This window comes from Dromaius novaehollandiae, chromosome 24 (genome assembly GCF_036370855.1).
Source record: "Dromaius novaehollandiae isolate bDroNov1 chromosome 24, bDroNov1.hap1, whole genome shotgun sequence".
NCBI lineage: Eukaryota > Metazoa > Chordata > Aves > Casuariiformes > Dromaiidae > Dromaius > Dromaius novaehollandiae.
In genome coordinates this window covers 7253120-7268261 of record NC_088121.1, presented here as the reverse complement: position 1 = coordinate 7268261, position 15142 = coordinate 7253120, and the positions used below count along the sequence as shown (strand labels likewise).

The 15142-nt window shown below is 36.9% G+C and overlaps 1 protein-coding gene and 1 pseudogene across 3 annotated transcripts; both read right to left on the bottom strand.

The window, feature by feature from the left end:
- Positions 1-559: 559 nt before the first annotated feature.
- LOC135323579 (arylacetamide deacetylase-like 3) lies at positions 560-2111 on the bottom strand (annotated as a pseudogene).
- Positions 2112-6083: 3972 nt separating this feature from the next.
- On the bottom strand, positions 6084-13886 carry LOC112980556 (arylacetamide deacetylase-like 4). 3 transcript variants are annotated; one of them, XM_064525648.1, is made up of 5 exons: positions 13805-13867; positions 13596-13699; positions 9108-9324; positions 8314-8377; positions 6084-7237 (listed from the first exon to the last, which is right to left on the bottom strand). In XM_064525648.1, the coding sequence occupies exons 3-5, from the start codon at positions 9265-9267 to the stop codon at positions 6460-6462; spliced, it is 1002 nt and encodes a 333-aa protein (XP_064381718.1). In that variant the 5' UTR covers positions 9268-9324; positions 13596-13699; positions 13805-13867; the 3' UTR covers positions 6084-6459. The 3 variants fall into 3 exon arrangements, with proteins under 3 accessions (XP_064381718.1, XP_025951281.1, XP_025951282.1); XM_026095496.2 differs by having other exon boundaries at positions 13596-13886; XM_026095497.2 differs by lacking the exons at positions 13596-13699; positions 13805-13867 and adding an exon at positions 9504-13589.
- Positions 13887-15142: the final 1256 nt, after the last annotated feature.

Here is a 15142-nt window from a genome sequence, read left to right as displayed (position 1 = left end):
CACTCCCCTAACATGTGCACACTTACTGAAGCTTAGGGATTCCTGTTTAAGAAACAAGTTCCAGAAAACATAATTTCTTGGATTCCAGATAAAGCAGAACTACAATGGATTTGATTTTAGAACTTCTGTTCCATGCAGAAACCTGTATTTTCAGAAAAGTATAGTCTTTGTGGAAACTAACCCTGGAAAATAAGACATCATAGAACCTAAAACGTTGCCCTCTCCATCTGGTACCCTAAAGGTTTCATGTAATCTTACAAGGGCCAAAGTAGTCCCCCACTGTTGTCTTCCTCATTTCTGCGCAGGAGAGGAAGCTTCGGGAAGAGACATTCTTGTTGCTTGCCTCAAATGTGTGCCAGTGATGCAAAGGCTGTCAGAACTGCTAGAGGTGAAGGAACATGTGGATAGGTGCTTTCTTTTTGCTTCTAGATGTTATTGATGTGTTCTTACAATGTTTTTTAGGATGGTGATGCTTTAAATAATGTTAGTGTTTGTTTGAGAGTCATTGCAGAAAGAGAAGTTAGAAAGTATAAAATGTACTTTCTCATGCAGTCAAAATCCAAAACCTAAATCGAAAATGCGTACTTTCTTTGCACGATCCTGGGCAAATTTATATTTAGCAAGACTTGTGTGATTCTTTTTATATGTATTTTTATAAGCTGTTTATGTAATTCATAATATTATCCATAATCTTTTTTCCAGATAAAAATGAAAAAACCCCATAGCCAAAAAAGCCTAAAATTCGGTGGAAACCACTCTCAGAATGATGCCAGGTTACTTGGACACCATTGTCCTCTAATTGCTTCTTGTATAACAGTTCATCATCCCTAAGCCCATCAAACTTGCAGGTCACTACATAAGTTTCAGGGAGCTGGCAAATGATGGAGTCTTCAGCTAGAAGTGGGGAAAACATTATTGCTAACACTTCTTTGATTGCTTCATGAACTTCGGGTTTATATGAAGTGGATTTCTGTGGTTTGTAGCCTCTGCTCTTAAATTCATCAGGAATTTTGTCTGCACTTACCCATTTTTTTTATACTTCAGTTTCATTCTCTCAGGGACATGGCAGTTCTGTAGGATATTGTCCAAAAATGACTTTTTTATTAAAATAATGAAAACAAAAGTAGACGACTAGCTTCCGAAACAATACGGGGACTGAAGCTTTCTGCTGATACGAAGGCAAATAAAAATCTAGCCCCTGGAGTGCTGGATAAATTAAGACCTGAGCACATACTTTTGGAAGATCTCTTTTATTTAGTAGTATTTGGCAAATAACTGCAGCAAAATTAGCTCCACAGCTGTCACCACTAATGATGCGGGTAGGATCTCCATGATACTCTTACACTCCTTTTCACCTATCACTTCAGTGTCTAATACTTTGATATCGTAAAGACCTTCTGCAGTTTTCCAGTCAGCCTTTTACTCTCCTGAAGGACTTACTGTCATCTCATCTTTCACCCTCTTTCCTGTTAATGAATATGCTGAATAGCGCTGGTCCCAATCTCTTAATCATGTTTTATCCAAATGAAAGACCTTCCTTCTCGTATCATGGGTGGGTAGCCTCTTCAAGAGGCTCTTCTGGAAATCAAAGTAGGCTTTATCAACTCCGTCTCCTTTATTCATATTTGTTGGCTGCTTTAAAAAAAAACTTAAATTAAGTTGTAAAGCATTACTTCCCTTCATGTATGTTGTATGGATTTGGAGCAGTAAATTGTATTTACCTACATGTTCACTAATTCTGTTCTTTATTGTAACTTCTGCTAGTTTGCCCGCTTTGCCTGCCTTCAGGCTTACTAGTCTGTAGTTTCCCCAAATCCTTTTTGAAAACTTGTCGTTATGTTAGCTGCTACCCTGTTACCAGGCACCAAGGAGAACTGAAGCGCAAGGTTACATACGGCAGCCAGTGCATGGGTGTGGGTACTGTGTTAAGCTACTGCGTGTGATCGAGCTCCCTCAATGTGCAGCAGTTGTCATGCACACCAACCATGCAACTTCCTGTGCGTTTGTTGGTTTCTTTCTCCTCTCATGGTGAAAGGAATTGACCTTTCACTCGGATCATAGAGGCTTATATCTTCAACTGAGTCCTCCTTCCACCCATTACTCCTGTGCATACGTGCAGCCGTGGCTTGTTATACATGTGAGATTTAGGGTAAGTCTGCGTTGCAGTATGCAGATCCAGAGACAGGTGAGCCAGCTGTAACCAAACTAGCTCTAGAACGACAAGCTTCACGGCTGCTCGCAGCCTGGCTCTCCGCTCAGACTAACGTGCTCTGCCATGAAACGGGTAAACTATTTCTGCCGTGCTGCAGAATAAAATCTAAGTTATTAGAAGTTGCAGAATGGGACCAAAGTCAGTTGTCTCTGCTGCTGCTGGTCCGAGCCAGGTAGACTCACCACCTCATTTACAGGTAACCGAAGGCTCTTTAACATGGTGCCAGTGGACACTTGCCCTTTGAAACAGTAAAGGATTCAAAACTCACAAGCTTCACTGTTTCAGTGATTGCCATGGTAGCTGCCTTGGCTTCCAAAAAAAAAAAAAAAAAAAAAGTATACAGGGACTTGGTTTCCAAGGAAATTCAAAGCATTTAGGAGGCTGAGCAGGCAGCAATTGAGGCAAAGGGTTGTCTTCCCCCCCCGCCCCCAACCAAAAAAATACAGCATTTTGTGCATTGGTGCCACAAGAGTCAAACACCCCCAAATAGAATCTATTTTCAAAGTTTATTTATTGTGTTTTCCTTCATTGTGATTGCTTGCAGGCATGGGACTATATTTAGGGGTGGGGGGGTTCATATTCTTTAAATTGGTTCGTGGACCTCATTCTTTCAGCTTTTAGACCTCCTTTGATTGATGGATGGTGATGGTTCATCATTATAGAAAAATAATCTTTGATTTAGAAATAAATAGGAGGTAGCTATGGGTGTAAGGGTGAAGAAAGAGATTAAAATGCGAATTTATAGAAGTAGGCTCTGCAAAATGTTGGGGAGTGATAGGCTCTTGCATACAACATGGTCAGGAATGCAAACAGCAACAATATCACTAGTTGCTTCTGTTTCTTACAGATGTGAGGAAAACGGGGCAACATTTCAGAAGAGATTTTTTAGTATCTCTTGTATTAAAGGTATATTTTTGCATTAAAAAGTACAAAGAGAATTCATTGACTTAGGAAGAATTTTTTGAGGTTTGATGGGGAAGAAAAGGCTGAGTATATTCAAGCTGCCTCGTAATGTCTTCTCTTTAAAAACAAATGTTTAAAAGTCCAATATCAAAATACTGTGCTGTTTCTAAGGGAAAATGGCCACACTTTGAAGGGATTCGGTGGCCATGTTTAGCCCAAGGAAAGCCATGTTTTAAGGCTAACATACATAGATCTAGAAGATAGTTTAACTTGTTCACTAAAAGCTTGTTTTGTATTAAATATTTTCTTTTCCCCTCTAAAAATCTGTATTGAGTTTTTATGTCGCTGACAACATCATGTGACTTTGGAGGTAGAAGGAGCAATTTCCAGTGTGACAGTTTTTTTTACTTCTATAGTGTTTGCATTCAAGAAATGACATGTCAATCCCAAAACTGGTTGTGAAAAGGAATAGGTTTCAGTTATTATCTTGGTCTGAAAAACTGTATGGGAAAAAAAAGTTTTGAAACTGTGGAAAATATCCCATTTTGACTGTTTTCCAGAATGATTCATTTTATCTTTCCATTTGAAAGATCTGTAAACTTTGCCTCCATATAATGGAGTTAATGGGAATGGGAATTATGTTAGGCTCACAATTGTGCGAGTAAACTGCACACAGGCAGACATGCATTTTTTAAATAATGAGACACTAAAGGTGGTGTTGATAAATACTCCTGTATCATACTTACTGAACAAGCTACACATGGAGAAAGAATTCCTATTCATTTTTATTTATTTTCTTAATGCATCGTGCATATAAATCAATGAATATGCATGTACAAGTGTGGATAATAAATATAGCACAAAGCAAATGTAAACAGGAATTATGTAGGCTTTCATCTGAATAAATAGCCTTGCTGTATGTATGTCCAATTCAGTAGGTACAGTATATTTTTTTTAAATTTTCGTGTGAAACTTTTTTTCCAGATGTAAAGTGGCTGCAGATTGACAGCTGCATGGAGAAATCTAAATACGCTTTTAAGATTAGTCATATCCTTAGTCTTATGAATTAATTTAACATGATCTGGTTCACATGACAATGATGACAGACTTCAGGGGGTGTATTATTTCTTCTTTTCTTTTTTTTTTTTTTCTTAAGGCAATACCTTCCAGCTCCCAAAAATCCTACCAAAATAAAAGTGAAATCCCCAATTTTAAGAAAGATAACTTACCGCGACCATGGTTGAAATCAACAGTGAATGGAAAAAACGAAGTTTTAGAGGCTGGTCAATTCCAGGTGGCAGTTCTGATTTGAAAGAGTCACAAAATAACCCCCCACGAACAGTACTGGTAATATAACAAGAGAAAATTAAATGATTCCTATTATTGCTAAAGTTGTATAAACAAAGGTCATTTCACATTAGTTTAAAAAAAAAAAAAGCTCTCTCAGGCCTTGTTTCTCCAGTGTTTCTGAGGTATCTAAACACAGTTCATAAACAGAAATAAGAACATTAATGTTGCAATACTTTAATTTTCTCCACCCTTCTTTTCTTTTGCTAATGATCCTGTTGGCAACACTTCCTTACACTAAAAAAGTAGGGAGGAGCATTAACCATTTACAGAAAGTGAAATTCAATGTATATAGGTTTGATCTGATACAGTGAGTTCTTCACTAACAGTGAGAAATGAATATTCAGAGAGGCCCTTTGAATCTCACAATTTTCTGTCTGGTTTATTATAAGTTTATTATGGATGGACACTCCTGTTGCAGAGAGAAACTTTAGAGATACTGGGCTACTTGCAGTTGTAATGAAGGTATATATTTTTCCGAGAAGAAAAATATTCAAATCCATGTTTTTTGATTAACTCTGTTTCACTGTGGAATGCACAGATATATTCGTATTTTAAATGTGGTTTAAGTAAGAGCACAGTTGCTTAGTGTATAACTTGTAATGTGCTTTTGCAGAAAGATTTGCTCAGGTACCTCATGTGATGTATGTCTACATTACATTAGGTGAGAAAGATCTTATGCATAGATACTCCGCTTTATATTGCAATAGGAGTACAGAGAGTCACTGTAAAATCTGTGCTAGACAGTGCAAGTCTTAACTTGTATTAAAATCTGTCCGTATGTGTGGCGGTGTCTCTCTAGATTCAAGCCGCTATTGTATCTGGTAAAAGCTTTTCACTAATTAAACCCTATGAATTTTATATTCATCCAAATTCTTTTTTATGATTTAGTTTGGCGGAGTTAGGAATGCATATATATTAGTGGGGAATGATTAACACTGGTGACAGTGGTTTATAATTACTATGTTTTGTATGCTTCATATCAGAATTTCATTTTCCACGCAATTTTAAAGTTACAGTTCCTAAACTTTTTTTTTCCTATACTGACTTTCAGAATAAAATTCCGGCCTGAAAACTGAATTAGTCCTTAGCTTCATTAGCTCAGTATTAAAGACAAAATAATCATGACAGCTGACTTGCACAACTTTAGCTTGTGGAGATCAGAATGCATGGGATAAAGCAATGTAAACCTGCACTACTGTTTCATAAACAGGCAAACCCACAGCTGTTCACAGTAAGGGCTTTTTCTTTGCTGAGGTTGTTTAGTTAGTTAGAACTCTTGCATAATACTGTAATAACTTTTTAGAAAAAAATTTAAAAAAATTGTTCTTAGAAAAATACTTTGGGTTTTGGAAAAAAAACCCTTATTTTTCATATTTTCTCAATTTCCTTTGTTTTCGTTTTATAGTATCAAAATGGTGAGGGAACAGAGAAGAAAGAAAAAGGGAGGGAGCTTGCATTTTGTTTTGTGTCTTCTTTTTTTTTTTTTTTTTCTTTTGTAGTTTAAATACACCAGGGGTGAGCAGAAAATATGTCCAATAATATCAGATAAAGATTTTGGCAATACTTGCTTACATTTCTAAGGAAATATCAAAATAATAAATTAATGAATTTAATATAATTATATTTAAATAACAATGGTTTTTTTTATTTAACAATTCTTTTCTTCTGTCTTGGAAACTACAGTTATCAAATACAAACCCTTAACACAGATCTAAGTTAAATGCCAATGATAACTTATTTATATTATGAGATTTATTCATGTTTGTCCCTACAAACTTTATACATCTTAGCAGTGACAAGCTATATCATTTGAATCTTGCTAGATGCTGTTACGTCCAAAACTTTCAGAACAAAAGCCATCACCAAATCAGATTCTTAGGTAAAAAGAAGACAGGTCCAATGCAGAAATTTCAAAGGTAATTTAAGAAAAAGGAAAATTGAGGATTTCTTGAATTTTTTGCAACCAGTAAGAAAGGAAAGCATGAAGTGGAGTTTTATATCGAGTTTAGAAAATCTACTATCCTTCGCAGGCCTTTCACTCCAGACCGAAATGATAGCATCCTACCATAAAAAGCTAAGAATACTGTGCCATGGAATCCCTCTTCCAGATGACACCAGGTCACTTTTACACCATGATCTTCTAATCGTTTCTTGTACAGCAGTCCATCATCTCTAAGCACATCAAATTCACAGGTCAAAATGAAAGTCTCAGGAAGCTGAGCAATAACAGTATCTTCAGCTACTAGTGGTGAAAAAACTGGGTCAAAAGTAGGCTTGGCCAATTCATGGAGTTCTTCTGAGAGTAGATGTATTTTTCCTGGTTTGTAGTCTCTCGGTTTAAATTCTTCAGGGATGTTGTCAGGACTCAGCCATTTCTGATACTTCAATTGCAAATCTTCTGGAATATAAACAGTTTTCGAGAGCTCCTCCACGATTGATAAGTCTTTATTGAGATACTTTAAACCAAAAGTGATGGTTCGTTCCTTTAACAAAATAGGGACACCCTTGTTCTGCTGATAAGAAGGCAAATTAAAGTCCACACCCTGCAGAAAAGGATATATCAGGATTTGTGCTCTCAGCTTTGGGAGGTCTTCTCTGTTCACCATTGCTTGGGCAACGGCAGCAGCGAGTGTACCTCCACTACTGTCTCCACAGATGATAACGCAAGTAGGATCTACTCCATAATCTTCTGCAGTCCTCATAAAGTGTATTGTGGCAGCGAGACAGTCCTCAAACTGGGTTGGATATGGGTACTCGGGAGCTAAGCGATACCTAAATATGAGTGAAAGTTGTTGGTTGTTTTTTTTTTTTTTTTTTTTTTTTTTTTTTTTTTTAAACTTAGTCATATCGAATGAATGGTCCTGTTGTCATCTCTTCATTCACACACTTCTCTGAAGATAGGAAATTTTCTGACATTAATATAACTTTGTTACTGAAGTTATAATTGCATATGATGTCCTAGTTGCTACTGTTGCTATTGTATAGAGGGGTTTTGGTATATTATTCTATAATTGTAGAATATATTCTTTAATTACTTGTCTTTTAGGTGACTGAAGACATACACTGAGTTATTCTAGAATTAGATGGCAAGGCATGGGTGTATGAATCAGTCATCAGCTGTTAGAAATCAAAACAAAAAAATTCCCAACAAAATATTAGAGAATAAGAGCTTAGAAAAATTATAATGAAAATATGAAGGAATCTCCGTATTTTTTCAATAGGCTGAATTTTTTATGAACATAATCAGTAAAAGCCAATGACTCTTAAGGCATTTTAGAATTTAAGTAGTAATTAGTGCAATTTTAATCAAATTCCAAGACACACAAACTTTTCCTGAACTCTTACTTGGTTCTTTTAGAAGTCCATTACAGTTCATCAGAATAAGTTTTAAAATGTTGATTGCAAGCTAATTGTGGAGTTTGGGTGGTTTTGGTGGCTTTGTCCCCTGGCTCCCCCCCCAGTTTTTCAGAACTACCACCAAAAATGAGCGCTTGGTAGGTTGGACAACTCTGTCTTTAATAGAGATGGTTATACCTCAAACAAAATGTTTGCTTTTTGCTTAATGTAGTTTGGGTATGGCTTTAGGAAACAAATATTCTCATCTTCTAACAATTGCTACAAGTTGTAAAATTATTATAATGGATTTTGTTTGGAAATAAGCAAGTGAGGATCAGCTGAGTAATTCTTTCTAAGTAAATAGTGCTGCTGAAACACACGTGATCATTAAATGCTAAGTGCTCTGTGCGGTGTTTGCAATGAACCTGGCTTGCCCTGGCTAGGCATTAAAGACTTACAAACCTAGGAGACACCAATGGCTATCATTGTGTGGCTGGACTGAGTCCACTTACCCAACAGACACAACCACCGAATTGCTGCTTTTAGCCAAACAGCGGCATACTCTTTCATAGGCCCCTGTAAAACAAAATATTTCAATGGAATTGTAACTTTCTTTGAAAATAATTCAAATTTAAATATTCTGAATTTCTTATCTCAGTTCTGTTGTTGGCATGGTGTAAGCTAGACATTGCTCCCAGTTTCATTAATGTCGGTGGAAATCTTCTTGCCAGTAAGAAACCTGGAATTTATACCACTGCCTTTTTTTGATTAGCTCTGTGAAAAGCTAACAGAAAGCACCATTGCTGCCACGAGTAAAGTAACATCAAAGCTGAGAAGTTATTAAAAAGAACTGTCAAACATCTAGCACAATGACTTTTCTCATGCATGAGACGCCACCTAATCTCTCGCCCCTTTCCATTTCAAAATGCAGTTTTTGTCCTTCTTTTGCCGGTATAAAGACATACAACTGTTCACGTGTACATGCAAGCTTACACACGAACACAAACTGGGTTCTTTTAAAAAATAAAATTACAATGAGATATTTTCAACTTTTGCATAAGCAGCAGGGAGCAAAAGGGGGAAAAAAAACCCTGTACTTTGAATGATAAGAGAAAAAAGCCCTAGACTGCATATATTTAACATGGTGCCTACCACATGTAGATAAAAACCATTCTGCCATCCTGAGGTAAATTTGTTCTTTATAATGTTTAACCTATTAATTTTTCTGGTCATTTAAGAAATACCGTGTCAGGTCAGCAACTATATAGTATTTGTAGTTATAGCTCTTGTTGCTTAAATTTCTTACGAATGCTTCCAAACTGTCCAACTCCTCCATGAAAATAAAGGACTCCTCTTCTTTGGCCAGTGGTTGGTATTTTTGGCTGGTAAATTCTTACTTTAATCTTTTCAAACCTTAAGTCCTTGATGAAAAGATGATTATCTTTTAATGGTGGTATTCCATCCATTGCAGTCCTGAGGACATAGACTTCTGAGGTGAGACCTAATTTTTCTAAAAACTTTGCCTGTTAATAAAGGGAAAGAAACCACAAATTAGTGCAAATTTCCATTGTACCTGGAGAATGATCACGGAAAACTTATATTTTCATGGTCAGTTCCAACTTTGTCTCCTGCTGGTTCTGACAACAAAGTGGACAGTTACAATGGTGATATGGATACATCTTCACTGTAATGTCATACCTACCAGTGCTTGAAATTCAAAGGGTAGAACTGACAGGAATGGTTGAACTTATCTTCTGTAGCTGCCTGAGAAGAACCTTCTGCCTTGCCTCTATGCTTCTCCAAAAGCAAGGGCTGAGAGCCTGGCTGAGAGTCTCTCGCAGAGGTTGAATCCCAGTAATTGGCTCCTTGATACTGTCTTGCTTCAGCAAGAGCCTGATCTATTGTGAAATCAGTAGAAAACTGAAGAAAATAGGGTAGTAGATGACAGCTGAAGGAGTGTTCTAAACCAGAAGTGGTAGAGTTGGCAGAGGTAGAGACTGGATATAGGTAATCAACTTATTCTGGATATTGTAGCAGTTAGTCTTCAGGTCATCCCAATCATTGCTTACAGGCTGGATTTGGATCATAATTACACAATGAAGCCAAAATGTATTCCAGTGACAGTGTCTTGAGCTGGTTCATCTCTGCCATACTAAAATTACTTAAAAAGTCTGAATGCCGACATCTCTGGCAAAAATCTTGTGACTGTAGTGTTAATATTATCTAGAAAAACATAGAGCTAACTTCTTTGGTAGTAATTTGTAGATTATATTAGAAATATTTGAGAAACACCATGATCTGATGTAATGACTTCCTTCTTAAGAGCCTCAAAACAGCAGTGGCAAAATCCTGGCTCTGTTTATATCAGTAGGAAAATGCTCAAACTACTCATAATAGATAAAAGAGGTTGTGAAATTCTTCCAACTGTCAGGAATTTAAGTGGCCCTGTGCCTGAACAAAATAAGGAGAGAATAGTTAAAATGTCTTAAACTTTGCCTTGCCTGAAGAAATACAACTAATCCATTGATTGCCCAAAGTCAAGCTATTTTTTGGCTTGCGGAAAATTTTTTTGTTAATATTCACTACAGCTGGCCTCCTGAACAAGTATTATTTTGAACCTTATGGTGATTTTCTCACACCTCAGCAATTAATATTTAAACGTTTGGGCCAAAAAATTCTCATGTCAGTCTAAGCTGATCTACTTTGTTACACCTGGATAGCTTTAAGCTATTTCAGATCTAATCTGTTCCTGCTCAAGATGAAAAATACCTAGGCAGTATCACTATATTTCCACTCTATTTGGATTAAATTTTGTACTTCTTTCTTCAGCATTTGACTTCTCTTAGTGTTAGCAGTACAGCTGATGTCTCATTTTTGTTAAACTTGCAATAGTTTTACTGTTCAACTTTCACAGAGACTAGCATTTGCTTATATTGTTCTTGTTCACAGCTAGCAATGAAGTGACTGTATGCTATGGATTACCCGCAGGAAAGGACACTTATGGCAGACATCAGTAGTTAGTGTTATCACACACAATCTTCCTAGTAAATTTTGTTAATCTTGTGTTGCTGTTTTAAATTATGCGGTTCCTGTGAGTAGAATTTCTGTAAAAATCAAGGAAGTCTGCATTTTTGCTTTGTTTTCTGCTTTGAGTCCTTTTTCTAAGCAGATAGGCTCCCTCAGAATGAGGTAGTTTGGGGCCTAAAATTCAGGGGCGGGGGGGGGGGGGGGGGAAGTGGTCACTTCCCCCTCTGCTGCAAGACTGGAATATGTGTAGATAAAGTTACACTTAGAACATATCGAGACGTTGCATCACTGATTTCTTTATTACTAGCAATCCAGCTTTCAGGGTCTTCATAAAGCTTTCTCCCTTATAGGTGATTAACTTGGTTAATCAAACATGACCTACATTTTGACATTTGCGAATAAATACAACTGCTTAACCATGTAATTTGTAAATCAGTAATTGGTCAGTTTGGTTATATGATTACAGATCTTCTAATGCTATAGTTGACAAAACAGCAAAAGGTTGCCAAGAAAACTGATACTACTAATGAATTACTGATGGCATAAGAAGGTTAAAGGACAGGACTAGAAAACTGTGACCCCAGTTGAAGTGTTGCCTAGCTCAGCCTCTGCAATCAATATTGATGCAACAGTGTCTATTCAACTGTTGTCATTCAAAGTAAAATACTGAAAAACTGATCCCACTGGGAACAACTGACTGATGTTGATGATTTCCAGCCACCAGGAGAAAAGTCTTGTGAGAAGCAGAGATGAACCTAAGTTAGATTAAAAGTGAGAATCCAGGTGCATGTTCAGGCAAAGGATCAGGGCCTGCAGAAACATAGGTATCACAATATCTGTGGGAGGGATGTGACAGAGCTATGCTAACCGTGGTATTAGGGTCCCCTGTCCTCTTTCTGCAGGTAAAGGTGCAGAAGCCTATCATGTACACCCCAGAACTCATTTGCGTTGCACTTTGTGCCAGCCCTTCTATCTAAATCATCACTGGAAAAAACTGGGTGCACGCAGTTCACAGAATTCTTAACACAGTAGGTAATATAATTTAATGAGCCCCTCAGTGTTCACAGCTCTAGTTCCCAGACAGGTTTAGTCGCAGTTCTCTTGGCTATTGTTCAGCTTTACTGATCTGTCTTTTCTCTTCTTCTTCTTCTGTTTCTTATAAAGTAAGTACTAGATGAAAAAGTAAAAGATAGGCAGATTTTTTTCAATGAAGAAATTTTCATAACATTAAGACATGGCTGCTTTTATTTAGATATGTCCTTATAGGTGGATGCAGACCATTCTTGATAGAACTTATTAGACTGGGCACAGATTCTAAGCTACTTGAAACTGCTTCGTCTCCAGTCACATAAGATGCATCTTTTGTCTCATCTGAACACTAGGTTTATGTAATTTTCCCTACAATTTTGACATTATGGGTTGTCATCCCTTGAAAGGATCCAGCTACTTTGGCATAAGTAATTGGCCTGACTGCAGTACCCAGAGTTGCTAAATGACTCAGGCTTTCCTTGCATTTATACTTTCGTATAACTATACATTACTACTCTGATCTTTCTGTTCCTTTGAGCTGATGTGGTACAGTGCTTTTTCCTTGGCCTCTCACTAGCCAGCAGAAAGGATACAAAACGATAAGATCAGAAGTTGAGAACTACATTAGTCACTAGTGAGTTTCTAAATTCTGCAGTTTGGCTTTCTGTGTATGAATTACACAGAAATAAACTTTGTCCGATGGGTATAGTGAAGCTATTAAAGGACATTCATACCGCGTTTTGAAAACATGAAAGTGCACACGTGCTATAGTAGATGGTGAGAAAACTTAATTCTATCACTATGCTATTTTATTGCATTACTTTACTGTCATAGCAGTGCTCAGACCTGGGTGAGGCACTTCTCAAGAGACAAGATGAGTCATGCCCTTGGGAGCTTACTGGCTGACTTCAAACAAAACTTAATAAGCAATGTAGCAGCAAAAGGGGGAAGAAATAATAACATTAGAACACCAAATTACACTGAAATGTAATATACAACCTGAAGAAACTAAAGATTTTTTTCAAAATTTAAAAGGCTAAAAGAAAAAGTTTAGTTGTCACAGAAAAAAATGTTTATAAAATGACAGAGGTGACTTAATGAATTCAGGAGAGGATGATTGATTGAAACAGAAAAGGCAACTGGTAGTCAAGTTTTAGTTTTGAAGGAAAACAAGGATGAAAAACATCAGATATATGACAAGGCACAACGATAGAGAAAGAAAGTTTTAATAAGGTCTGCTAACTCAAACAGGGAAGCCGTACAGACACACTGATAAGCAAAAGATCATCAGTGTGGCAGCTGTCTTCTAGATGCCTCAGAAGTAGAGTGATATAGTTGTAAAAGAGAAATGAGATGACATGCACACATCATTTAGTTGCTCCTTCTCTAAATAAGCAAACTATCCTGCAGACAAGAGGTTCTGCATACTGCAGTGCAATTGTTTCTTAAGCCTTCCAACACTGAGACAACAGGATTAAAAAACTAAAACTTAAGCCGTCAGAAAAAAAGAGGGTATTATACTGTCTGCAGAATTTCGTTTTTCAGTATTGTCACCTTTAATGCCCTACAGCAAGCAGTAGAGTCCAGCACATCCAGGCGAGCTGAAGGTACCTGTGGTGGGGCTCACATCACCAAATAAATCAAGCTGAATATTTGCAGTATATTTAAATATTGATTCTAAAAAAACCCTCTATCAGCAATTAAGTTAAAAGTCCAGCTTCAAGCAAGGTTTACTTACCAGACCTAAACAAAAATTCAGTATATAATGAAAAAAGTAAATCTTTTTGCGCTCAGTAAGTCCAGGAGGGATTTCTGCCTTGGGGTGTTCGTAGTAGAATGCCCCTGCCACAAAGACAGTCAAAACAACAAGAAAAATTGCTAAGATAAGTTCCATCTTGCTGTGCTGTTAAGAGTGAAATGGAAGAACCAGCTGTGACCACCTTATACCTCTGACTTGTGAAGTATTTCTGAAGACAAAGGCACAGGATTAGCTATTTGCTTCATATCCCATCAGCTAGCTTTTAAAAACGCCAACAGGAAGATGAAAACATGTGGCAATCAAACCATACAATTAAATAGACTGTAACAATTAGCTGTAGGAGAGGCTTGCATAAGCAGTTTTTCATATTTACATCTAACGTGTTTTGGTTCTGTGCCCATCGCCATAGAACCAGTGCTTGACATGATATCTGCAGCGTCGGTGTTACGAGAAGACAATTGGCTGTTATATCTCTCTTGATTTATTGAGTACAATCAAGTCTGTCATATTTCTTAGTTCTTGTGGAGCAGGATTTCTTAGTAATCACCTCCAGAGCTGCTCAGTTTCCTGATTTATTTTACCCCTGCACCTTACTTCTCCAGATTTCTAGTGAAATCAAGTTTTTCATCTCGCAGAAACATCTCTTAACCTTTTATTCGGTCATGTGAAATGGTGTTGGATAACAACCCTCTGTTGTTAGCCATGGTACCAATAAGAAAGCATTTAATAGGATATTTTGGGTATCTCACATTAACTTTATGTGTATCCTAAATATATATATATAAAAATAAATATAGAAATGTCAGACCGAACATATTAAAAATACATATGTATGCATACATACACAGACATATACACCTCACTTGAAAATACATGTATTTTCCCTATGTGAAAATAGGGAAATTTTTCAGATTTCCTGATCTTCTGGTTTTAGAATGGAGTCTTTTTGAGGCAAGGATGGTGTTTTCAGTTGTTTTTTGTATAGCACGTTTATGATTTGTTATTGAGAGCCTTCAAACATTACTGCACTATTGCTAAAATAATAATGGAACAGCTGACGACAAACCCAGAGGAGAAGAATTCACAGGTGTCTCAGTTGCTAAAATCTAACTCAGTCAATTTCTAACAGCATCATTTCTGAAGAATATAACTGTGGTTACATAATACTGTGTAAGAGTATTATCAGATGTGGATTTGGTCCACTGAAATCAACAGTGTTAGGCTGGTTTTTATTAGCTTTGGATTGGAGTCTTACGCTGGAGATCGATCTCAAATAATATACAACAGTTATGTATTAAGAGGTATATTATATGTAGTGAATATTATACGTAGCACATAGAAAATGAATTTCTGATAAGGGTTAAAGACAAAACCTAGTCAAACGAAAGTCGTGTCCAGGCCATTACAACCATTGTTGAGAATGCTCAGTTTCTGAGTCAGATTTGATCCTAGTTGTATTTCTCCTTCACAGAGGGCCAGGGTAATATTTATTCAGTACCCAGGTTTGAGCAAAGCACTCAAGGGGT

Bases quoted from the DNA above. Each gene is read 5' to 3' on its own strand.
- LOC112980556 (XM_026095496.2), bottom strand. From the start codon at position 13,751: ATGGAACTTATCTTAGCAATTTTTCTTGTTGTTTTGACTGTCTTTGTG. The intron at 9,325-13,595 runs GTAAGTAAACCT...CTTTATTAACAG, and splicing joins TGAATTTTTGTTTAGGTCTG to GCAAAGTTTTTAGAAAAATT. The intron at 7,238-8,313 runs GTAAGTGGACTC...ACTCATATTTAG, and splicing joins TCGGTGGTTGTGTCTGTTGG to GTATCGCTTAGCTCCCGAGT.